This window comes from Diceros bicornis, chromosome 2 (genome assembly GCF_020826845.1).
Source record: "Diceros bicornis minor isolate mBicDic1 chromosome 2, mDicBic1.mat.cur, whole genome shotgun sequence".
NCBI classification, from domain to species: Eukaryota; Metazoa; Chordata; class Mammalia; order Perissodactyla; family Rhinocerotidae; genus Diceros; species Diceros bicornis.
Window position 1 is genome coordinate 3,464,390 of NC_080741.1, and position 26,600 is coordinate 3,490,989.

The window sequence follows — 26,600 nt, forward strand, 5'->3', positions numbered from 1 at the left end:
AAAATTCATTTGCCTTTTAAGCAAAACTGTATTAGTTTCAAAACAGTATCTGTCCAAGTTAATTCAATAACTCTTGTGTCAACTCAATATAATTAACACTACATTCACAGGAGTGATGACTACTGAAAAGCAACTCTAACTTTATCAATGTCTACTCTATGGTCTTCAAATATTTCTTGTTCTTTTGGCAGTCAATTTATATAATGCTGTCAATTAATTGTATATTAACATCTCCTGTATATTGATTCCTGTTAGAAATATGTGAAAATCATTGTCACTGATTTTTATTAAGAAAAGAGTGAATTTCAATACAAAATTTTATACCTATCTGGCTAGGTCACAGATAAGCTTTTCTTTGCTTGGAGCTTCAGACTTGGCTGGTTCATCGGAGAAACAAGTCAGGCAGCTGTTGATAATTGCGCAGTTGGCTACCATTCCTTTCATTTCAAGAAAATCTTGACTTGGAATTAACAGTATAATAAATCTCTGTAAAACTCTTCAATGACTCAACAACAAGCATTTGCAAAGAACACAGATGATTAAAATCATTGTATTCTGTCTCTTTCAATAGATTCATAGATTGGCGATGATTCACAACATTTCCACATATATACTGAGCACTTTAAAAAGTAGGATCTGCGGTGCTTTTCAGAGTCGTCTTCAGAAAGCTGAGCCAAATATTTTCAGTATGTGTCACACGGGGCATATTAGTCTCTTGCCTTAAATTCCCAGTAGGTCTGGAACCTTGACCTAACATAACCAGAGTACTTTCTGTCATGGTCATTTCTTCATGTCTCGTTAAAATTATTCTTTGATGATGTGAAATATTCAAATATATCTATGCCAGGAGTTCAATATTTGGGTCACAAACTGACAACACTTTTTGTAAATTTGGAGTTTTTCTGAGACACAACAGACCCAGAGTATTAATTGGGCAGTGTCTCATATCACACAGCTCACCTACACTAAAAGAAAGGGCTTGAATTGTTCACTTTTGTCATCAACTGATCTTTGGTATTGTCACAAGGTTTCCTATTCTACATGCAATTGTTTGGTGGCTTAATTGTAGGTATTTCACTTTTCTAAAACTATCACTTTTAGTCTTTACCTCATAATTTTCTAACGCAAACTCCATAACTGTAATAAATAATATGTATGCATTATATATATGATTTTTTATAAGTATATAGTTTTACCATCTCTCCATCTAAAAACAGTTTTCTTTTCTGTATAAGAATCCAAACTATTTTGTAGTTGGTCAAAGTCGTGAGTTCAGATCATGTTAAAAATTATTTACAAAAGTTTTGTTGAACATTTAATTCTGATTTCAGGTGAATAATTGTATTGATTCTCTTTTGACTCTTGAAAAAGAACTTCTTAACGTTATGCATTTGGTGAATATCTAGAAAAGCTTTCATTTGTCTGTGAACATGGCTTGCACACGTTTTGCTAAATTTATGTCATCGGTTTTGATGCCACTGTTAAATAACTGCTTTATTGAAATATAGTTCACATATTAAAAATTCACCATTTTAAAGAACTTTGACATATCAGATTATGTATTAGCACAGTGCATTAAAATTTGAAATCAATTTTAAGATAATAGGACATCAACTTTTATAGAGTGCAGACAAATTTTGTCAAAGATAAATGAATATCTCAAGAGAAAACGACAGCTCATCTAGCGACGAAGGATTAATTTCTTTGACTATAAGTAACACTCCTACGTATTAATAATAAAACTGCAATGACAATATAAAAATAGAGAAGGCTTATGAACTAGCAGCTCATGGACAAATAAATTTAAATATGCCCTAACCATATACCACACACTATGGCAAGGACTGCAGATTAGCCCCCAGTACTTACCCTCCTTAGTCTCCATGTATTTAATCTCTCAAACCTTCCATATCTTTGTCTCTGTCTGTGAGGTAGTCCACTTCTTTACACCTACCTTTTAATCCTCTAATACTCACTTCAGCTCAGTTTAATATGTTGTTAAACCATCTTGTATGTTCTAATTTTCAATTGTTAGTCGTCCATGCAGTCAAGGGTACTGGTGACCACAAAAATTCAAATCTCAAGAAACATCTTCCCAAAAATCTATACAGTTCAAGAACAAGTAAAACTACACAACCTCAAACTTCACGTTATTTGTAAATAGAAAAGTAAGCAGCAAATTACAAAAGTCATTTCTCAAGCTCTTGCCTCAAATTTTTGCAGAGAATGGGATGTGGGAGGGAGGTGTCTGGAAAAACCATACAGAAGAGTGAAGGAAATGAGGGCCAATGATTGAGGTAAAATTACCCCCTGACACACCCCAAAAGAGAAGGTACAGCCAACGGCGTAAAATTCTGTACAAGAGTCATAGTAGATCACGGAACTTACTAAGGTGAAAAGACTTAATAAAAGGTGCACACCGCTCATTGTGAGACAGAACTGGGCTAGGAGATGGTAAAGGGAAGAGAGGAGCCCTTACAGACAAGGGAGTTCAGTGAAAAAGAAAAGAGAATATTGGTAAATATTTTCTAACTTTTCTTCTAACTGGTTGTTTTTTGTTTATATGAAATGTATCAGTTTTCATTTATTAAATTTCTAAACTGCCACCCTTCTGAATTTCTATTTTAAATAGATTTTATTTGATTATCTGATTTCATGCTCTCATATCACTTGAAATAATGGTAATTTAAGTCCTTTCCAGTTGTTTTGCCTTTTAAATTTTATTTTCTTTTTGAATCTTAATGGATAGTATCTATTCAGAACAATGAAATATGGTCAAATTAATAACGGATATTAATGATTTCTATTTAATTTTAGTACAGATTAGCATGAAGCTAATTTTGGATTACAATCAATATATTTAGCCATGTAAATATCCTTTCATTACTATTATATATTTCAAAATTAAAAAGTGACTGTTAATTTTTATATTTCTTAGGGACATTTAGAAACAAGAGTATGATTTTTCTCATTATTGCTAATGAAAATATTGACAATGTTTTCATTCCTAATATAAACACTTCTTAGTCATGATATTTTGGTCTCATAATCCACTAATGTATTCTCTTTGTTTATATGTTTTTAGAATTTTTCACTGATATGCATAAGTGAAATGGATCTGTAGTTTTCTCCTTTTCTACTGTCATTCTAGTTTTGATATAATTACTTCATAAAGTGAATACTGAAATATTCCCTTTACGTACCCTAGAATTGCATTTTTAAAGATTTGGGAGATTTTGTCCTTCAGACCAGCCCAGGAACACTGCTTTTTGTGCTGGGAAAGGCAGTAGCCTGACCATTGTCAAAATTCTTTTGTAAACTTTTGCTATGGTAATGTATCTTTTTAGATAGAAAATACAGTTTAGATTCATGTTTATTTTGCTAAAAATATCTATTTTCCAGGTTCAAAACCTTACTTTCATTGGCGAGCAAATCAATTCACAAATTTCTTTCGTTTTTGTTTTCTCATTTATCCTTTCTCATTTGGTGTATTTTTCTTCTCAATTAGGATACGAGGTTGATTTGGTTCATCAAAATTATTAACTTAAAAAAACCTATAAATTTCATTAATTAATTCTGTCAATGTTGTTATTTATTTATACTTTTTTAAATTTCATAATTCTTTCTGATTTACTTGTGTTTATGTTATGTTTTCTAACATCTTGAGTGCAAAGTTAAGGCTATTTTTTTTCACACTGTTATAGGTATATGAGACTATGAAGTTTCCTGTCAATACCACAGGTTTAGTTCTGTCTTCTAGATGGTATGATATTTAGCATATACCTATATATCTATATGTCTATCATTCCACATATATACACATATGATGAGAGCTTTCATTTTCTATTTTGCAAGTCTCGGTTTAATATCTTATTTTTGCAGAATCTAAGAAAATTTTGAAATGTAACTCCTGGATATTTGGAAGTGTCTTAATTTTTGGAGCCCATGCATGATGTTTTTGGAGGTGTCCACTACTTGGACAAGCGCAGATGGTATCTCTGGTAGAATTCAAGTATTGCTACCCAGTGGCATCCTTGGGAAGTTGTATTAAGCGTGTCTTTTTATTTTCTATATTTTAGTGTTTCAGTATCTGAGGTCTTGCTGACCAGGTAGAGATTGCCCTTCTCGGGGTCAGCTAATGCCTAGAGATAAGCAACCAACTCACCTGTGAGCACGCCCTTCATATGCAACCCCACCAGAGCGGAACCCATACCCCACAGCCTCCTTTATCCATTATTCCTTTATCCAATCCCTCTAGGGCCAGGGACCAGACGACTAGAGACAGCCCCTCTGCCTCAGAGCCCACGGAAATTCCTCAGACTTGCAGATCGTAACCCTGCTTAGCTTGCCTGTGCCTTCCCGTGGAAACCACAATACAGGCTCTTGTCCACATCTCCCTCTGCCTCCTGACCAACCAGTGCTTCCTGCTGTGGTCCCCCCACAGTGTGGCACTCCCTCCTCTTGGCCTCTGTGACAAACTGTCTTTCCAGTGGCAGTCGTCTCCTGATCTGTTTCCTCGTTGTACCTGAAGAATAATAGAACCTGCGTTTTAGAACAGAATTCTCAGATCAAATCTAGCTGATGAAGGACAATTGCTCACCTGTCACACTGGGCTATGGAGCTAACTGCTTCCACCACGTAAGGCCATCTGACAATCTTAGACACGTGACACTCACTATGTCACCTACGATGTCAGAGGGAAATCTCAGGTAAGAGTCTGGGATTGTACTTTCTTAAAATTTTTGCTTCTGAACATTCCTCTACTTTTGACCCAATGCCCTCACGAGGTATAGAGACTCGTTATATATTTCCTTCAGCAGTTAAAGGTGTAGGTGCCTAAAGGTTTTCTCTGGACATCTGGGCCACTGCACTATTGAAGACAAAACTGAATATTCACACTTTTTATAAGTTTATTTTATAATTTCAGAGATTACAAAAATCCTACATTTTTAGTGTTAAAAAGAGCTTTCCTTTTTGAATTAGTATAAGATAACAGTTTGGATTTTTCTTTTTCTTCTCTTTCCTTCCTTCTTTGGAAAATATTTTTTATTTTTGGCAAAATAAAAACCTTGAAACCCCATGTCATTTCCCCTCCCCCCCCTTTTTTAATGTTTCATTAAATCCTGAAGTGTGGAAACCTCTTATGTGGGCCTCAGTGATTTTGTTTACGTCATGCTGAATTTTGCATCAAATATATCCCAGGTGGCTTGTGCACAATGCCCTGTCACTACAGGATTACACATGGACAGACTGACCACGGTGTTTGTATGAGGCTCCGCTGTGTAATGTCCTTTAGAATCATCACTAAAGGAGGCCGGAGAACCTCACTCCAGGCTCATCACAAAGCTGACACTGAATCTGCTCTGTGGTGGCGACAAGCTGCATACGCTTCTGCTCCACTAAATTAAATATCTGAAATACACCCACATTCTCATTCTCGTTTTTGGGTCTTTAAAAGAACTGATTATTGGTAATCTTTTGAGCCCATGCCTGTGTTTAATTAACATATATTGACACAAAACTAAGGCTGGTAAGGAGACTGTTATGAGTCAGCACAGCTGGTGGCTTCTCTTGGTGAGTGGTCCATATATATTTGAAGAGAATGTCTACGCGCCAGCTCTTGGGTGGTGTGTTCTACAGATGCCGTTTAGATCAGGTTGGATGGTGGCACTATTCGAGACCTTTATGCCCTTATAATTTTCTCCTGATGAAAATAACAAGAAGTGTTCACATATTTAGGCATATGGGGAAGCCGTTCTTGTTTAAATCTGATTTGATCTAAAACTCGTTTTTCCCAGAGGAGCCTGACTTATGGCCCAGCAAACACGCACTGTACATCTGCTCCAAACATTGTCCCAAAGCAAAGAATGCACTCCTTCAAGATAGGGATGTAATTACTCCCTTTCTCTGATGCTGATACCAGTGACTCTTTGATGATAAGCTTTTCTTCCCAGAGAACTGAGGACAAGTTGACCTGCTGTGTATGTGCTAAACTTCGGCAAAGCATTTCCTTGTGTCTTTGGAGGAAAAAAATTGTTTTCTTGTCATGCTTGATGTATTTTCTTTGCTCTGAAATGGTTTATAACCATGCTGTAAATTACACTTCCCTGGAGTGCTTTCTTCCCTGGGGAAGGGAGCGATTCTGGACTAGTCCTCACCTTAGCTCATCAAATATTTGTCTTATCTATAGATTGGTTATTGATTACTTGTGTCGACACTCCCTACTTCTTCTACCAATTACTGAGAGAAGACTGTGGGAATCTTCAGTTGTAGCTATGGATTTGTCATTTCTCCCTTCAATTTCATCACTTTTTGCTTCTTCCACTTTGAATTTCTGCTACTGGGTATATATACGTTTAAGATGGTTTTGTGTTCTTGATGAATTGACCCCTTTATCTTTGAAATACCCTTCTTTATCCTTGTTCTGAAATCTACTTTATCTGATATTAATAGAGCCACTCCAGATTTCTCATGAACAGAAGATGTACAGTATGTCCTACTCAATCTTTTTACTTTTAATCTATATACATTTTTAACGTAAAGGGGATTTTTTTTAGATTGCAGATAGTTGGATCTTTCATTTTAATCCAATTTGACAATCTTTCAGTTTTCCTTTGATGTTTAGGCTGTTTACATTTTATGTAATCATTGATCATGTTTGGCTTACATCTTGCTATTTGATTTCTATTTATCCCATGTGTTCTTTGTACCATTTTCATCTTTTCCAGCTTTATGTTGAACTGAGTATTTCTATGATTCTCTTCTGCCTTCATATTAGGGTTATTAGCGATATCTCATTCCTTTGGTGGTTGCTGTGGAGTTTACAAAGCCACATTCAGGGAGGTAAGAGAGTGAGCCGTGTGGGTATCTGAGGGAGAAGCATTGAAGACACACAGACAGCAAAGCCTTCATGATGCAGTTGGAGCATCCTAGGGGTGTTTGATGAATAGAGAGGCAAGAGGAGTTAGAGTCGCTAGTGGTTAGTGCTTTCAGTCTTACTGAGTGAGAAGCCCTTGGGGGACCTTGAACAGAGGAGTAACATGATCTGACTTTCATTTTTAAAAGATCATTCTGCTTGACAGGTTGTAAATTGACTCTAAACGTACAAGGTGAAAGGGGAGAGATCAGTTAGAATCCTATCAGACTATACTCAGGGAAAATTGAGAGTGGATTAGATCAGGGTGTTAGCAGTGGAAGTGAGAATAAAATGGGTCCAATGCAGGGTATATTTTGGTGAGAGGATTCAATAACGTCTGCGACAGAAATAAAGGAACCGAAGATAGTGAGGTTTGTTTGTTCATTTTTTTGATTTGTGTTTGTTTTTAGCTCCAATAACTGGAAATATGGAGTTGCCATTTACAGAAGTGAGAAAGATGAAAATTGGCAGTTATTGGAGGAAAGATCAGAAATTTAATTTTGAGGGTTTTTATTTAAATCCTACTGGAGTTGTCAAGTGCACAGAGGGATAGATGCTAACCTGGAGTTAAGAAGGTCCAGGCTGGAGATGTAAGTTGGGTCTCAGCTTACAGATCATTGAAAGCCATGAGACCAAACGATATTACCAAAAAAGACACATGAGCCCCAAGACCAGAGGCACTTCCCTGAGAAGAGATGAGGGAACAACGATGGATGCAGAAAATGTGACTGAGAAGGAGAGATAGATGGGAGCTGGGCGTGTGTGCAAGGAAGGGATCATAATGACTGATTGTAGAACTTGATCTGAGTAACAAAGAAAAGAAAAAACAAGAGCAGATTGAGCAATTGTGAAATGCTGGTTTAATTCATGTATTGTGGCAATTGGGAGTATTTGTGGGAGTGACCTAAAAAGACAGCAGATGACAGGTAGCCTATTTGATACTGAGAGTATAGGGTGGAGTTTTTGTTAGTAATGAGGTCTAAGGAAGATCATAAAGGCAGATGGTTTATTCAGAATGGAGGACAAGATCCTTTGGGGGCTGTGCAAGTCAGACAACTTAAAGTCCATGTCTCTGGTTGTATCATCTATACAGACTTTGATCCCCAATTGTAATAGTGGAGATAGTAACAGTGAGCTTAAAGCTGAAGTCTTTGAGACATGAGAGCCAGTACTCAGAGATCAGCAGATGACTAGATAATGGAAGGGTAACTGGTGATACATTCGGCCACCAGGATACAGGAATCTGATGGGAGAGAGAATAGTCTGTGGCAGCAATGAGCAAGGAAGACACTTAGCACATGTTCAGCTCCTATGGTAGGATTAATGTGTGAGGAAAACTAGAGGAAGCTCAATCCTCTGTTAAGTTCTGCATTCCGACAGAAGTTGATGGAAGGCACAGATGAAGCTTGGGAATCTTGCTCATGAGGATCCATGAGCTCCAGAGAGCACAGTGGCAAGATTATAGGATTGGGAAGGGGTTGAGGGAGGGACAGAATCAGGGACAGGGAATGCCTTACACAGATTAGAGCGTGGGAGAGGAAGGTGACTGGGAGGGATGACTGATGCAGGGAGGGTAAAGGGCCATTAGCAATCGCCGGTTCCTGTGACTTAGGATCCAAGAAGCCACCTGGTAAGGTAGGGATGCCTGTAATTATTCATCTTGTTTTACTTTGTAAAAACCAATATTAGGGATCTGAATGGACTTTTGTACCAGAAATTTAACCTGTAGATAAAGAACAGAGAATTCTTTCATTGTTTATGCTTTGTTAGTTATTGCTCCTGCCCTCTACTGTATCTTCAGGCAGGAAATCTCGGAAAACACAGTCCAGTTAATATCAATTCATTTCTTCGTTATTATGTATGTAGCTTTAATAAGGTATCTTGTTTCATAACTTGTGTCCATATTTAAGTGTATCTTCCTATTCCAAATTAAGACTATGTCCACACCTAGAAGTAAACATACATTGTTTTGACTTACGGGTAGGTGATTTGAAGGAGGTAAAGGTGTGGGACATAGAGATACAAGTAAAAAAGAAAAAAAGAAAAGTCCTCTCCAACTGACTACACAAATTTTACAGTAGACAACTAACCACGTGATGCTCCTTTGAGAAGCACAGGTATGATTCATTGATACACCGATCTCATGTAATACACGACCAAAAACATTCCTATGTATATTTTCCACAAGTAATTTAAACCATTTATTCCTGTAGGATTCGTGGCCTATCTGCCAGTTGCATATCCATTTCTCACTTATGAGTTGACTTGAAAGAATACTGATTTTGCTGAGGATGACGTGCACAGGTTAAAAAATATGATTCCTCAAGCAACCTTGACAGTTAAGGGTGTCCACATGAAATACACGTGAAATACAATTCTGTAAAATGAGACGTAAAATGAGAAATATATTGGGTGGGACTTCCAGGAATGCTATTGTTTTTCTTGATAAAAGCATAAATGAAAGCTTGTGATTCTCCCATCCGCCAACCTACACCTCTTTCTGTCTGATAATAGCCTTCATTTCTGGTGGCTGTGAGAAGCCCTGAGCCGCCTTCCTCAGTGCCTCCCCAGAATTGTCCAAACATTACATTCCATGTGCTCACCACAGTTTATTCTCCATGGTCTGTGTCATAGACTGAATGTTTGTTTCCCCCCAGGTTTCATATGTTGAAACTCTACCCTCCCATGTGACGGTATTAGGAGGAGGGGCCTTTGGGAGGTAATTAGGATTAGAGGAGGTGATGAAGGTAGAGCCCATATGAATGGGATGAGAGCTCTTCTAAGAGTCATGAGAGAGCTTGCTTCCCCTTCCTGCCCTCTGCTGTGTGATGGTACAGTGAAAAGTTGGCAGTCTGCAACCCAGAAGAGGGCTCTCACCAGAACTTGACCATGCTGACACCCTGAGCCTCCAGAAAGGGAGAAATAAATTTCTATCATTTGTAAGCCACCACTCTGGTATTCTGTTATAGCAGCGCAAACTGTCTAAGACAGTCCAAGAACACACCAATTTAGTCTTAGTTTTTCCCTCTTCTATGTCCATATGGACATAAGAACTTTCAGAGATCCAAATTTTTCAATTTGGTTCTATTGCTTCTTCCATGTTCTGAGCTTCACTCAGCATGGCTACTTGTGGAGGTACTGCCTCCCACCTCAGTGTCACTAATTGGTTACAAGAATAGAGCTGCTTTACCCTAAAGTGCCTAAGAGATCATTGGCATTAATTTGGTTTCCTAGCACAGGAATAGGTTTGCATTAAGAAGTGAATTTTGTAATGATAGACACGTGGCATTATATTGAGGCAAATTATACTGAGGTGTTTCACAAGCCAGATGTGTTTGTTTAAAACTGTTTCTCAACAGTAATGTTACTAGGCAATCAAAAAACTCACACTGTAATTTAGAGCCATAAAAATGAGTAACAGTAGCAAGAAAAAAAATATATAGGAATGTTGATATTTTCTAAGGTACAGAAGTGAGTAAACAACACTTAGAATCAGGAATAAATGGAGAAGAATCCGCTGAGTTAAAAAAATAAACAACACGATGGCTGTGAGGACCTCAGAAAAGTCACAGATGATAAACATCCACTGAAACAACCCTTTGATTCTCAATAATTGGTTTCCTATTCTGAGGTTTGTACATTTTTATGAACCACTGCTCGAATTTTTACTATAAATTTTCCCTTAGCCAGTTCATATACTGATTTTCGGTTCTATATGCAATTTTAAATCCATGATAGGAAAGTGCTCCATGCAATCCATCCTCAATGTGGTTATGGGTCACCCTGACTCCAGCGTTCCGAAGTCGGGTGACGTACATGATTCCATCATCTCTTAACACGTCATATTGACAGGTGATGACGTAGGTCAAGGGTAAACTACGTAACTTGTCGTCATCAGCCAACAAGGGGGCTGCCCTCACATCTAGAAACCCTGGATATTTCTTCGCCAGCTCAGAACTACCAAGAGTTGGACTGTTATAAAAGTGCCCTCTCTTAAACTTCTCAGGAAGCAAGGAACTCCAATTAACGTATTTGAACAGATGGCTTGATTCCACTGGTACATGTTGATTGACGAGCATGGCTTCTTCAAGAGATCTGTCCGTGGTAAACATTTCACTCCAGAGCCTAGCGATGAGTGATTTGGACAGCACTGGAAAATGTGAGTTTTCCCGATATGATGGTAAATCCATATCAAGAGTCTGAAGCGCAGGATAAATTAAAGACTGCGTCTTGAGTTTGATCTTGACATCTGGGTCATCGATGAGCTGAAAACAATTTAAAATAAGTTGCTCAAATAATAATTTTCATTTAAAATATATTTTTTCATTTAAAAACAATAGGTTGATATGAGATAAATTCAGAATTTCAAAAAGATAATCAGAAACAACAAGAAAGATATCTCAAAAAACTTTCCAATTTTCAATATTACATCTAAGACTAGGTGTCTATACTTGAATACCGTGAATGTAAACAAAATGATTTGTACTACTTTCCTCATGGGTGGGGAGAGAGACCATGTAATCTGTGATCTAATCTTACAACCTAGAATGGCAATCAGAGGAAACTGATTCTTTTTAAGTAAAAAATTTATGGACATATATTATTAGGTCAACAGGCATTCTTTTTTAAGGGAAAGATCATGTAACTAGGAATTCTAATTTGGCTCTGACATTAAACAGATGAATCCTGGGTAAAAAGTCTCATTCATTTTAATGTTTATGTGTTTTAAATATTCAAATTACACTAGTGCATTAAGACAAATCTATCTACAAATTAATATGTATATATTGGGGGGGTACTAAAATTTTCCTATTAATAGGGTACATGACAAAAATAGCTGGTGACCAGTAATATTGAACATTACAGTTAGCAGATGTTTTAATGCTCACTTACTTGGTTCTGAGAAATGGAATAGCCCATTGTGTCTCATAGATTAGCTTCTCAAAGTGTGGTCCCTGGACCACTAGCATCTACATCACCCAAGAATTTGCTAAAAATGCAAATTCTTGGGGCCAGCCTGGTGGCATAGTGGTTAAGTTCAGTGCTCTCCACTTTGTTGGCCTGGGTTTGTGGGTTTGGATACCAGGCATAGACCTATACCACTCATCAAGCCATGCTCTGGCAGCAACCCACATACAAAATAGAGGAAGATGAGCACAGATGTTAGCTCAGGGACACTCTTCCTCACCAAAAAAAAAAAAAAAAGCAAAATCTTAGCCCCTAGCCCAGACTCACTGAACAGGCGGGAGGAACAAGGTATTTGTGTTTTAAGAGGCCTTTCTGGTGATTCTTACGCATGCAAATGTTTGAGAACCACGGATGTATGTCATAAATAGTAATTATTGAATCCATGTGCACTCTGATGCTTCTGAGAGTAAAGTGTAATGGCTAAACTGAAGTCTATTTCTGAAAATTTTACATAGAATTGAAGAAAACACAGCACTGTGACATTCTTTCCCTTAGTATAAATATGACAACATTTTACACACACACACCCCCCAACACACACAACAGGAAAAGCAAATGGCAGCAATGTTTATTTTATTGCATTTAAAGCACAGTTAGTAATTAGAGCTAGTTAGTAAAATAAAATATTTAGAAGTTCATTACTAGACAGTTTTATGTAAAAATGATTTCTGAATTGAAATAGTCTGTTCAGTGTTTTGTCTTAGGTAAGATTACCACATCTCATTTAGCTCAATATCTAGTGTGAAGAATGCTGTTTACATTGGAAGAGGTGTGGTAATAATTAAATGGGTAACTAACAGGTGGCTGGTTTTAGATTGAGCTAAGAAGAAATACAAAAATATTTTCTATCTGACCAATAAATTCAACTTTACTGGTAGCTAAAATCTTTGAACCTGCAGATACATTTTTAAAAACTGTCCTTTATAGTTAAATATAATATACATTAAATCAAGTACATAATTGTATAAGACAGACATGTAAAATATAATAAATATGTCTAAGGGTCAAGGAGTTCATCATATGCTCTGAATTGATGACACATCCTTCTTCCTCTCCAGTAACCACATCCTTCACTGTATGAAATTAAATACCGTGTATTTCTTTACAATTCTACCATTTCTACACATCCTAATCAATGTAATACAGATTTGCTTAAACCAATGACCTAGAAAGGGGATGTTATCATTTTATTTTTAAAAAATCTGGCAAGAGGTAGGAATAGAAGCACTAGGTATATAAATGTTCTCTAATATTGGTCTCTGTGTATCTCTAATCTCTTATGTATTAATATAAAAACATACTGGCATTGATAATTTATTGCTTGAAATAAATATATTTAAGTATAGGATATTTTAAGAAAATGAAACAAATCCGAGCAACATACCTGTTGAGTCACTGCTGCAGCTAAATTCCCTCCAGCACTGTCTCCAGAAATACCAACTCTTTCAGGGTCTACACCATACTTATCAAGAACATCTTGGCGTAAGAACCACCTTAATGCATTATATACATCTTCAAATTGATCCGGAAAGTGATATTTAGGTACTAGTCTGTAGCTGTGGGCAGAATAACAATGTTCTTTAAGTCAATTATGTTTAATAAAAAATGTGTATGTGTGTGCATCTCTAAGCTAAAATCAAAAGTAAAATATTTCTTTAGCAAACCTGTTATTTTGGGTCATTATGAATCCATCTTTATGATAATGGGGGACATGAAAGTTATTACAAATGTCATTTTTACACAAGTAAATGCTTGAATGTAAAACTTTATTGTGGCTTAAGAAAAAAAAACAGGTTATAATTTACCCTAAATAAACTTCTCCAAGAACGTTATTTTCTTCATAATTATTGTACTTTATTAGTAAACAATAAATAGCAAACAAATCTTAGGAATTATTCTATTCCAGTGTAATCTAATTATCAAGTTGGCATGTAGTCGCTGGTATGTTTTTTTATAGTTTCTTCATTTTTCTGTTCATTCCCATTGGGTTTATTTCCTATTATTTATTGATTTGAGATATAGAATGCTTTTTGAGATTAAATTTTGCCTGAATTCCCATATGTTATTTGGTGCCGAATTCCTTTTAATGATTGATTATACCATGAAATATACTATACTAATTGCTTTAAATGTATTTTATCACCTAATCCTCTAAACAACCCTATGATATAAAACATATTATATGACTCCCAGTTTACATATGAGAAACCTGAGCTAAAATGATATGTAACTGGCACAAAGTCACTTAATTAATTCTAAAAGCAGGCTTTGAACCAGGTTCCCTGGCTCCAAAGCCCTCCCTCTTATTCACTCTGTAATTGAGAGGAGGCTAGAAATCCCACGGAGCTCATTTGTCCATAGATGCAATAGATTAATTTTATTCTAGTGATGTCCTGACTTTCTGTTTTTGATCATTGCTTGACCTAACTATACAACTTTTTTCCCTCTGACTCTTTTCTGCTCATGCTCAAGCTCACTTTCTCTATTCTCACCCTCTCCATTTCGTTTGAAACACTCCTGGCATAAGCAAAGAGTGACCAAGACTGCTGAGAGCATCTTACTATACAAGGCAGCTGGCCAAAACCCAAGCAAATCCACAGTGCTCTTACTTGGTTGAAATGACAACAGCATCAAGTCGATCAACTGTCCGTCTTGACAGAAAGTCGTAGGTAAGTAAAGCTGAAATAAAAGAAAATAAACTCGGAGACTGACAAATGAATTGATGGGTGTTTCCTTCAGCAGAAAGCCTACTACTACACCTTGTTCCTCACTGAAATGTTCTGGGAAAATTATGTCTAATATTGCATCATCACTATAGAACATGAATTCTTCACTCAGTGATCTTTTAATGCACATTGTCTGCTCTTTTGTCCTTCCGCACATTTTCACACTGGATAATTGAAACCAACTTCATTGTCTTCATGATTAATCTCCTCTCCCTTCATTCAGCAGGGGTTAGGCATTGAGAAAACAAACACGTGAAAATGAACCCCCTGACTTTGAGGAAGCCACAGTCTGCTGGAAACAGGGGGGGCATGGAGAGGCAGGCATATAAACAAAAAGCAATAATGCAAAATATTAATTGCTTTATTGGAGGAGTATAGAAAGTACTGCTTGGAAATAGTATTAGACTTCATCAAAACTGGCAGGAGAATATAAAGAAGATAAAAAGGAAATAGATACAGCCGAGACATGATTTCTATCTTCATATTTTCTGGGCAGACAAGAAAGAATGTATATTTGGGTGTTTATTGGCCATGCGTATGGGGTGGGGATGGGTCCCACATGTTTGCTATTGGGCTTGGGTAAGTGCTGCGTTTTGCATATAAGAAAATTTTAAGAAGATAATATAACATTTGCCAGTACCAAGAGGTGGGAGAAATCATCAAGTGCTAAGGGAGAAGTATCAGGATACGAGGCTGTCACAAAGTTGTATCATGTGGGCCCTGAAAGGGGAGTGGAGATTACATAGTGATGTGCCAAAGTCGGGTGCTGAATATCTTTAAATATTGTAAGAATTAATGTATTTATTTTATTTTATTATTATTACTAATTATAATACTTATAATCAATAAAATTTTAAGAATTAATTAATATCTTAAGAATTAGTGTATTCGTGTCAAATACACACTATTTGAATTGGTGTATTCGTGTCTTAGTGTCAGATACATGCTAAGTTTTCAACTTTTATTTAACAATTTAAAAATCATGCTCATATTATAAAATGCTTATCCTATAAAAAGTCATGCTTATATTTTGGATTAGAGCACAAAATTTTGTGTTTTCTTTAATATTTAAGTAGAAAGCATCACGTAAATCCTATTTTGTCCCAGTGCTTGCTCATAGCTAGTTCCTTTACCTTGTAAGCACAGGCCCATCATCAGGAATACTTTGATGGAGAGATTTCTAAAGAAGTGCATTGGGCAGCGGGGACCCATGGAAACTAACTGAATCATGACATAGTGAGGTTTGGTCTTAGAAACATCACTTCATTGCCAGCTGATGGCTGTGTGCCTGAATGTATAGAAAATGATGGACAGGATCACAGCCTTTACTGCCCCAATGTCCATTTCCAACCTGCACCAGTGCCCATTGACACCTCTTTTCCTCCTCTCACAGAGCAAGTTAGGCTCCTCCTCCTCTGTGTTGCCAACAGTTCCCCTCTGCACTGAGTCCAATTCCCTCTCAGATCCTCTAGGTCAGGCAAACCTCATCCCACCCTCCAGCCCCACCCCCACATTTCTCCAATGTACCGCTATTCATGCCATCTTTACCTTCAGCTACAAACATGGTCATAGACTGCCCACATATGAATACAAAACACACAATATAAACTATGTATTTATACATCAATAAAATATAATTTTATATTATATAAAGTAAAATTAGGTATAGAATACAATGTTACATATTAGATATATTTATAGAAAGTACATAAAATAAATTGAAAGTATATATATTTCATGTATAATAAAAATAAGATACCCTTACTCAACCCTGTGCTTCTTTTCCATCTAACACCTTCTTTCTCATTTCCGTCACATCTAAGCTTATGGAAAGACTGGAGGCACCATCTCCATTTCCTCATTTCTCATCCACTATTCAACTCACTTCATTTTGGTTTCCATTACAACATTCCATCATTTCTGCAGTTATCAAGTTTAATTATAAATTTCTAAGTTCATGAAACACTTTTTCTTCTTATCTGAGATTTGCTACAGCTTTTGGAATTGATTATTCCCTTTCAGAAAAAGATTTAAAATAATTCCTTTAAACTAACATACCTCCAAACAAATAGATTTCTGACAGCTAAACTGTTCTGTTTTCTGTGATAATGCTTAACAGACATGTCTTCTTGATATGTAGGAGTCAACATCTTAATAAAATATTTGCTATATGATAAACTAAAATTTTCAACAAGGGGAACATACCAGCACTCCCCGAGAATCCACCACCACCATGAATATAAAATAAGCCCCTTCTTAGTGTCTCTGACTTTCGTTTTGGTACATATACACGGACAGGAACATTGTTGAAAGTTGTATCCATCACAGTGACATTTTCATCAGATGTGGGTGGGACTTCTTGCAAGCCCATAAAGAGTGTTAAAATGTTCAAAAAATGGTCGATTCCCAATAGTTCAGCAAACAGAGCCTAAAAGGAGAGAGAGAAAGAGAAAAAAAACACCAGGTTACAAATATCAAATGCCAACGTTGTTTATGAACATAGAAGTATGCATATATGTGCTCAATGGTCCTGTGTCATATTGTCACAGGCGCATCTGAATGACACAGTTAAAAATACTGGAGATTCAGAATCTTTACCACAATAGTTGCCGTGGGTAAAACACAATTAAGAATTATTGAAGTACTGCAACGTGGCAGATTCTATGCTTCCTACTTTGAGTACAACGATAAACAAGGTAAGTTCTCTACTCTTAATAGGCTCAGAGTCAAGTGGGAGAAATGAATATATAAGCAGTTATAAAACAGCACAACTGCACGTCTCACAGACATGCACAAAGAACTCTGGCAAAGGTCAACAGGGAGATAAACCAGTTGCCTAGACATGAGACCAGGGGAGGAGTTTTCAAACAATAGGTGACCTCTGCTTTGAGTGCTGAAAGGGGTGTAGAGTTTGCCCAAAGGAGGAAATCTCACTCTAGGCCAAAGGAACAGACACACGGACGCTCCTTCTACATCAGAGAAATGCAGGTGGTTTACTGAGGTTGTGAAGTCTGGTCCACACAGGGATGCATGAAAGAAAAGGGACCTCAAGCCGTGAGTGTGTCCCAAATCATGACGGGCCTATAACGTTGGGATTCCAAGAATTAAATTCCTTGTTCTCCCATCTTAAGTTGGAAACACATGGACTATGGTGCTAGGTGATCAATTAAATAGCTGGGTCAATCTCTGCCCCAATATATGAGGACAAAAGAAGTACAAAAGGAATAAACAAAATTGTCTATTTTCAACACTGAAGCATCCCTGCCTTGTTCCTGAAAGGCAAGTCAGGGAAACACATTTCCCAGAACTCCTTGCCAGATGAAACTATGTCACACAGAGGCACTCTTTCAAGACTGAGAGGGCACAGATGAAGAAAAGCCGTTATTTTCTCTGGGCCACTGTGGGCATTCATATGGACACTGACAAGCGTGGCTTCCCATGCCTCTGGTTGTCCTCTGAGAATCACCCTTCAGTGATGCAGGCAGCTGGGATTATCGGTGGCTTCCCTTCCCCCCTGCACTCTAAAGGTTGTGCATCTCAAATTCCATATTCTTAATCTATTTCTACCGAGATACTTATAGCAATGTCCATATTCTAACAAAGCCATGATTGATAGAGAATAAAGTCTAGAAGGAGTTCTCAGAAAGGAGAACATGTAAGACACATGCTGGAACTAGATAACAGCCCTGGTTAGATTTAAAGACAGTCATGGCCTCATTGCCAGTGTAAAATGGGACCCATTAATGCGTGAAATGTAGAGCAAAACAGTTATTAGATTTAACGTCTGTAATCGCTCTATTAGGAGAGAGTTTGGAGACCAAGTGGCTGCTGCAATAAAACGTTATGACGAAGATGATGAGTTCAAGCATCGACTGCACTTGAAAGGTCACTGAAAGAAAAATCACCTCTGCAGGGCTTCAGCGTTTCAGCTCAACCACACTCAGCATGGCAGATATCTCTACACCTTCCCAAGAAGAAATCTCTTCTCTCTTACATCTCCATCTGATAATAGAACCAAAGTTTGATCTTGCAGATTGTGGAATTACAATGCAGGGTGAAGACACAGACCAGCCAGATATCTTAGTCGAAAGTTACAGCTTCGTCTAACTTTTACAACTAAGTACTATTCTGTGTACAGGATAGACACACTTACATAGATTCAGAACACCCTAAATTCCCAAATCCTACTAAGCCTCCCCCGGAAGAAGCAACAGCAACCAGCCTCAGCAGTAGATGCATTTAAGGAAGATGAGAGGCCAAATTTCCCTAGCATTGTAGATGAAAAAATCTAAAACCTAGGAGAATAGTAACATTTGACCTAACTTATTATTATAACCCATAACCCATCCCGACACTGTGTATTTCAGGGAAGTCCAGAGGATACTCTATACTAAGACACTAAGAAATATATTCGTGAGTGGAAACCTAATGTCTTAGTAAAAATACCTGTAATGAGAGTCATCTGTTCTCCAGCAATGACAGTGGATGATTCTGACATTGACATGGACCTTCTGATTTCAGTGAGAATGATCAGATCTCCAAAGTGTTGTAGGGCAAGTAGTAGTGATTAAAAACCAAATACAAGGTTTATGTAGTTACTGAAACGAGCAGCAGGGTTGAATCATAATCTCAGAGATCTATAACAGCAACTAAGTGATCACGCTGTCTGGAAGACTGACGTGGTTGGGCAATGGGCTGAAGTCTGACTTATCTGCATTATCATGGCTTCTCACCCAATTTCCAGAGCTAAGCCACTTCACAGACCCAGACCCATTGAATCAAGGAAAGTCAGGGTGCCCTGAGAGAGGCCCATGCAACACTGTTACAAATATGCACTATAAGTCAGCCTCCTAGCATTCCCAAAGATAACCAAGACCTTTGGCTTGATGACTTTGTACTGGGAAAAGGGGAACACCCAGACTTTGGGAAGGGAATATTGTGTGCTGGTTCTGAAATGGTATTAATTCTTGAGGACTCCAAAGCGACCACAGCCAGAAATGGAGTGGGGGCTTAAAGATACCGAGTATGGAATGGTGTGTCAGACTTATTCCACGCTAAAACAGGTCCAGTGGATCTGAAAATCCATGCTTGTTTATTCCTCAGTCTCTCTCAAAGGGTGATTGAAACAGACATACTTGGTGACTGACAGTGTCCTTCTATTGGCTCCTTGTTCCATCAAGTGAGAGACAGTATGGACTTCTGGACCATGTTGTTCCTCTCTCCAGAAATTGTAAGAGACGAGCAATAATACATCGAAGGGAATCTCAAAGGTCACTGCCACAATCAAAGATGTGAAAAATCAGACGTGATGATTTCTGTCACAAGTCTAGAGGTGACAAAAATTCTCTCCTTGACCAAACACTAGCCAGGCTCCTGGGAGTCCCCTTCCCAACTAGGCCTCAACCTGGCCCATAAAAACTACAGACTCAGTACAAGTGGTTTCGTCCAACCCCTTCTCCCCACACTAGAAGACTTAAGCAAACACTAACATAGATTCTAACAAGGTCAAGCCCAAGGTCACATCCCTAGGTTGAGCATAAACCCCCTTAAAGTGCCTGCCGGAGAAGCTCAATGCTGCCCCAGCATGAACTGTTTGTTCTAGCCAACCTGACAGATGAGCCCCTGACCATCCTTTCTCAGAGCCTTTACGAGAAGGGCTTACAATAGTGAGTCCTTCCTCTGCCCCTCTGAGATGTGTGCATCTCCCACCACTCAGGGGTGTCTTTCCCAGGGACCTGAAAGTCATTCCTTTGGGAAGTAATCATTAGGAAGAACAGGGCCTCTGTCTCCCAGTCCGGGGGACAATACAATCCTAACCTCCATAACTGCCAGCCAGCAGACCCAGCTGGCCTAACTGCACGTACACTGACCAACCTTGGTCATTTTCCACCTCCTGACTCTACTGAGCGCTCTCTCGTTCTCGTCCCCACTCCCATTCTCCCTTTAAAACGTCCAGTCACCTCTGGCCAATCGAGGTTCTTCAGTTCATGCTGGACCCTCTTCCCTGTTGCAATAGCACATTACTGATTAAAACCTGTCCTGACCACTCGAATAAAGTGGTAACGTGTCTGACTCTGTTTTATTTTGTAAAGGGTGTGTTGACTACGTGACCTGTGCGGAAGACGGCTGAATGTCTGAGAAAGACAGTGGAATTGTCCTCAGCACAATCAGGTGGGAGCTCTGCCTGCAGCCGCTCTTCCAGATGTGATCTCTGTAACGGAGCAAATGCACACAGCCCCTGCATCCAGGGTGCAGCTCGCAATCCGAGTGTGGTCTCCTTCCCCACCAGTCAGCGGGGAAAGCAGTGCACCATCACTGTCCTGCATCAAGTCTACGGGAGTCTCCCGCTCCCGCATAGTCTAGACCACGAGGACCTCGATTGTCTCTCTGCCACGGGACATCACACTGGTCCACGACACTGGGCATCGAGCTTATGGATCTGGTCATCAGGAAATAGAAAACGCCATACGTGCGCCACAAATGCCACACGGTAAACCTCATGGACATTCATGGACTTGCCACTTTGGTCAACTTTCTAGGTGTTCAGAAGTCTGTGGCTTTGCGATATGCTTTCCAAAGTGAGAGATATTTGCTCCATCTTGTGCCCTCACCACTAAAAAAGAGGAAAAATGCTCGGTGACCACTTCACATTATGGTAGCAAAATACTCTCAATTATTTATCCAGTCAGCCTGATCCTCTGCCTGCCGGCTTTGAGTGGGAACTAAAGACAAGTGAGGCTCTGACTCAGGTCCAGGCTGCACTGCAAAGTGCTCTGCCCCAGAGCCTATCCAGTGCTTATCAAAGGGTCTGGGGCACCTGGGGCTGTGGTACCGTGGTTGTGGCATGGAGGGTGTAGCATGGAGGTTGTGGTATGAAGGTTGTGGTATGCAGGGTGTGGTATGCAGGGTGTGGTATGCAGGGTATGGTATGCAGGGTGTGCTATGGAGGGTGTGGTATGGAGGGTGTTGTATGGAGATTGTGGTATGGAGGGTGTGGTATGGAGAGTGTGGTAGGGAGGGTGTGGTAGGGAGCTCGTGGGATTCTAGTCAGGAGCTTAAGAACAGGGGATTTTGAAGCTGATCCATTCCTCTTCCTCTTCCCCTCATCATTATGCACCCTCTGAGATATGATCCTGGCTTGCTTTCAGGCACTGGTAACACATTATCCAACTTCCCAATGAAAATGCAGCTGCCTTCCTCCTTCATGGTCATCTGCTCCCCTTTTTTCCTACACTTCCTCATGTTCATCTCTAGTTCAAAAGCATGTATTACAAAGACATAAATATATTTACATATAAATATATATATATGGTGGCTGTATATATATAGATGAGCATATATATAAGTGTATTGACATAGGAGTGTACATATGAGTACACACACACACACACACACACACACACAGACCTCCTGCTAAGTCTATGTTCTCTCTGTGCCCAGATGTACTCCAGGCCCTGGGATTTTCCTGTGCTCTCATACTCCTTCTTTTCCCCCCAGTTGCAGTAACTGTATCTCTAGTTTCTTCCTTTGTGCATATTCTCTGTCTGTGTAACCTACAAGGACTTCAGATTCACCAAAACACAATTGGCATCAGAGAAATAGTCATGAAAATAAACACACCTCTACATTTTAGCTATTAAAAAATTTATCATTTTATGCATTTTGTTGTTGTTCATTTTGAAAGTTTCCTAGTTTTTACAGACTCCTAACTGAATTCTCATTTTCTCTTACATAAACTGTGCTTCCTGCAGCCTTCCTGGGATTTAAAGGAAAAGCTACATTGAAATTAGATCCAACCTGAGTGTTTACTGGATTGGCACATTTGCTGAGCAGAGTCCCCTTTAAGAGTGCTGGGAACAGTAATCCCCTGGGATGCCTGAGGGAAGAAAGCAGAGAGGCTTCTGGGAGCAATGATGTCTCCACAGGGACTCAGGGCAACCCAGGGTATTCCCTGGACACAAGTTTCTTCAATGCAAGTGAGCGTGATATGACTTCAACATAATGTCCTGGACCTTCACTACCTGCAGAGCACAGTTCTAGAAGGTACAACTGATGCCAGGTGCCTGTTTATAGGTCCCAACCTTCAGGGACCATTGGTAAAAATGGACATTCACATAAACAATCTCTAATAGAAGCAGAATGAAGAAAGACCTTGAGAAGGTGCTCAGGTAGGAGGAGGAGGAGGGGATCGATTCTCAATGATCAACAGGAAGGAAGTTTATGATGGACGCTCCATTGATGTCAATCGGTTAAGTCTGAAAAATTATGAGAGTTTAAAATGTTTAGATTTAGTGAGAAAGGAGAGACAGTTTGATCAAAGATCTGCAGGACAGGAATTTCAAAGGTGCTCTTGAAAACCATTCTATCTGGAACTTTCTTGGGCTAGATGGCTGAAATTATACTGGGAACCATTGAGGCTGCATTGTGGGGAGCTGTTTTCAGAACACAGTTGTCTATTCTTTCTTTATGAGAGTATTAACAAGCGGCTTAATATGTTCTAACTAGCCAACAACAACATAAATGATATATATGTATCATTAAATATCATCACCAGAGAAATTACTTAAAACAATAATTTTTTTTAAAGTGTGAGCATTATGAAACGTAATTTAGGAGTTAAACTGACAATAATCTGTTTATAATTTTCTAATTCATATATTGAAATGTGATTTCTAGTTATTATTCTGTATTATTTAGTTTCATGTCTCAGATTAATTTGATCCCAAAGCAATCATGTTATGGTGTGGACATATGTTCAGGAGATGTCTCAAACGTAGAAGCTTCAAACTGTCCTGGTGCAACTAAAGAAAACCTTACAATCCAGTATAAGGGTGGAAAACACTTTCACAAATGCATATAATCCCGAACCTAGGATAAGTCTGATGGTGTTATTTGATCGCAGTGTTCTTTCTTACCAAGCCTAGGTGCAACCTCAGGGTCCTTCCGGGGTACTGCTGAGCAGTCTATCAGAGTCGGCATTGTAGTTATCTATATTTGATATTCACGTCCTAGGCAATAACACTGCATCACAGGCCAGTTGTCAGTCGATTCCGTTCCATGACTCCCATTGATCTCCATCACTGAGTTATTAAAAGTTTGTCTTACTATTCTTTAACTTATTCTCAAATTGATTGGTAGAGCACAGAGTAAGATCAGATGGCAGTAAATTCAAGCAAGAAGTTGTTAAGGTTTGCTTCGTTTGGGGGGAGGGGAGGAGGATTGGAAACAATTTGGCTACTTCATCCATAGGTAATGGCCTTTATAAAGGTTTTTAAAAGATGCCATTTATATGGTAAGCTGATGTACTTAGCAAATAAATGAGATTTTTTCTTAAAAAAAGGCATGAGGGCTTTAAGGTAAACCTACACTTCTGCTGCAGGAAAGCACACAGAGCAAGAAAGAAAACAACCAATCAACAACCACAACAAAGATAAACTCTGTTTCTAGCAAGAACTAAGAGTTACAGAAAACCCACGAACTACAAACTATGTGCAGTACTGGACCAAAGCAACAGAAACCAGCAGAACTGCACAGAAAACCTCGGTGTTAGGACAGTACAAAAGGCAAGAAAGGAGAGCCAAGGACCCTAAAGGGGGCAGATCCTAGAAAAAGACAAGAAACATCTACTCCCAGAATGAAAGAGCCTCACCGAGATCAAAGTCTCCCACTAGTGGGGGAAACAGATGGGCCTCATCCTGGAGAGACTCGGCCAAGGAGACTGGAAATCACCCAGGAAGGGCCAGAGGAAACTGAGCTCAGAAAGAACTTCTCAGTGGAGGTAACACTGGGAGAGCGAGGCTGAGTCCTCTGCTAACAGCTGTCAACGGGGGACTAGGGGATTCAGGAGGGCTGGAGAGAAAAAATAGGTGAGAATTTACAGAGATAGAGATACAGAAACATGTATACATATACATACGGATATAAATTGTAGCAATAGGAGTCTTTGAGCACAAAAACTGAAAGAAAAAAGTCTTGACCCTACCCCTATTCCCCAGGACATTCTTGAAATAGTTTGCCCAAGAAAGCCACCTCATTCAAATAAAAATATAAAAAAGTTGTATACATAACACTCAGGCAGGGTACTATGTACTATAAAAATACAGTAAGTCTCCAATACATGAAGAAAACAAACTAGAAAAAAGTTCCTACAAAGAGGAGGAAATATATTACACAATATTATAAACTGAATTTTTAAATAACATAAGAAGAAACATCATAGAGCAGAAATACACATCTTCACGGAAGACACAGGCAGATATCTGGAGGGGACTGATCAAAGGACAGGGGACTAAAACTTGTCCAGTAGAATTCAGAAAAGGAAGAGAAGAAAAAAAACAAAATAATCTCAGAGATAAACGCCAAATTAAAAGAAAATCAAGGTATTCTGTGTGATAGAAATAAGAAAAACAAACAAAAGGAAAGAAAAATGTAGAAAACGATTAAAAAGTACTAGAGAGAAAATGACCGTTTTTTAGAAGACAGAAAGAGGACTATATGTGTGTGTATAAATATGTGTCTATAAATATATAGACACATAATTCACCCAATACTGAGAAATCAAAAAAAGAACCAAAAAATACTTATAAATATAATTGAAGAATAACTTTTAGAAATTAAGACTTAAAACTAGATTCCACCAAATTCAACAACACCTGTGTCAATAAAATAACTAAAAAATAGTCAAATCACTAATAAGACAAGGAAGATAAGACATTATCACACTTATTCAGAGCTACATTAAACGCCAGAAGAGAGTGTCAAAACACCTAAAACAATACACGAGGAAAGACATAACCAGCCAAGTGCTTTAATATCCAGGCTAACCCTCCCTGAATTGTACATATATATTTTTTTGCTACAGGAAGGCAGTTTGCGACAGAGAAGGTTAAAGGAGATACCATATGGTTTCAGCGAGTCAGCTTCACTGGAAAAGAACCACGGGTCTCCGAGGGCCAGCCGTGGACACCTGGTGGGCAGGCAGCCAGCAGCTGCCGTCACCCCTGCAGCTCCCTTTGGACGACTGGAGTCATGTGCGACCAGTTGCCCTGGGCTTTTTACCAGTGACCTGTTTACAGCTATTTCAGTGAGAATGCATTTTCATGCCTGAATACAGATTACTGCCTAGAAGTCTGTAACTAATGACAGTGCTGCAGAATTTCACCATTTCTGAAGTTCACACTTGAAAGTGCTTCATTCTGGCAGCATTTATGCCATAAAACTCACAATAAGACTTTTAATTTTTCTCAGCCAGCACATTTTGGCTTTTAATATTTAAAACCAAACTGCTGACTACTTCCTCCGTATTCATTCTCTTAAGAGTTTGCGTTACGGCAGAGTTAAAGTACAAAAAAGGTTTTACGATCAGCAAGCAAACTTTAAGAGCAAAGATTCCAAGATAGTAGAAATTTTAAAAAATAATTAAAACAGATAATTACTTTCTTCTGATTAAACTGTTAAATATTCAGAGTCAATAAAACTCTATACTCACCAAATTTGTTATAATTTTCACATGCGCATTCATCAACTCTAGTCTCCACGGCTCCTCAACGTTATCTGGGAGGGGTGTGTAAACGTAATATGCCCCGAGGACCCCCACGGTCAGAAGCAAAATAGTCTTGCTTCCCATGACGTTTCCCTCTGCTCCTTCTACTTGGCACACAGCAAGTGCACTTTCAAAGCATAAGATACTGAAATTCAACACCCAGTATGAATCATAGCGTCATCTAACTTCTTGAACACAAAGTCCACTGCTCAGTATGTCATTTCATAGGCCATCCAGATATAATTAAACTTCGTCAAGTACAGAGAAAGAACTCTGCAAAACAAATAGTATTTATAGTCTGCCAGTTCCGTCAAACAGCCTTATGGCGCTGCTAGGCAGTCAGTAAACAAACACTTATTGCACAATTACTGGGTGCAGAATACTTTAACTATTTAAAAAAGGGCCATAGCAAAATACAAGAAACCCAGTATATGCTTCAAATAACAAA

The 26,600-nt window shown here is 38.6% G+C and overlaps 1 protein-coding gene across 1 annotated transcript; it reads right to left on the reverse strand.

Annotated features, from left to right (window-relative positions):
- Positions 1-10,584: 10,584 nt before the first annotated feature.
- LOC131411747 (arylacetamide deacetylase-like) lies at positions 10,585-26,236 on the reverse strand. The gene is made up of 5 exons (XM_058550747.1): positions 26,099-26,236; positions 16,816-17,038; positions 14,494-14,563; positions 13,269-13,440; positions 10,585-11,181 (listed from the first exon to the last, which is right to left on the reverse strand). Exons 1-5 carry the CDS (start codon positions 26,234-26,236, stop codon positions 10,585-10,587), a joined length of 1,200 nt encoding a protein of 399 aa, XP_058406730.1.
- Positions 26,237-26,600: the final 364 nt, after the last annotated feature.

Excerpts from the sequence above, each read along its gene's own strand:
- LOC131411747 (XM_058550747.1), bottom strand. The coding sequence starts at position 26,236 with ATGGGAAGCAAGACTATTTTGCTTCTGACCGTGGGGGTCCTCGGGGCA. Across the intron at positions 17,039-26,098 it reads TGAAAATTATAACAAATTTG|GCTCTGTTTGCTGAACTATT; the intron begins GTGAGTATAGAG and ends CTCTCCTTTTAG. Across the intron at positions 13,441-14,493 it reads GCTGTTGTCATTTCAACCAA|CTACAGACTAGTACCTAAAT; the intron begins GTAAGAGCACTG and ends TTCTGCCCACAG.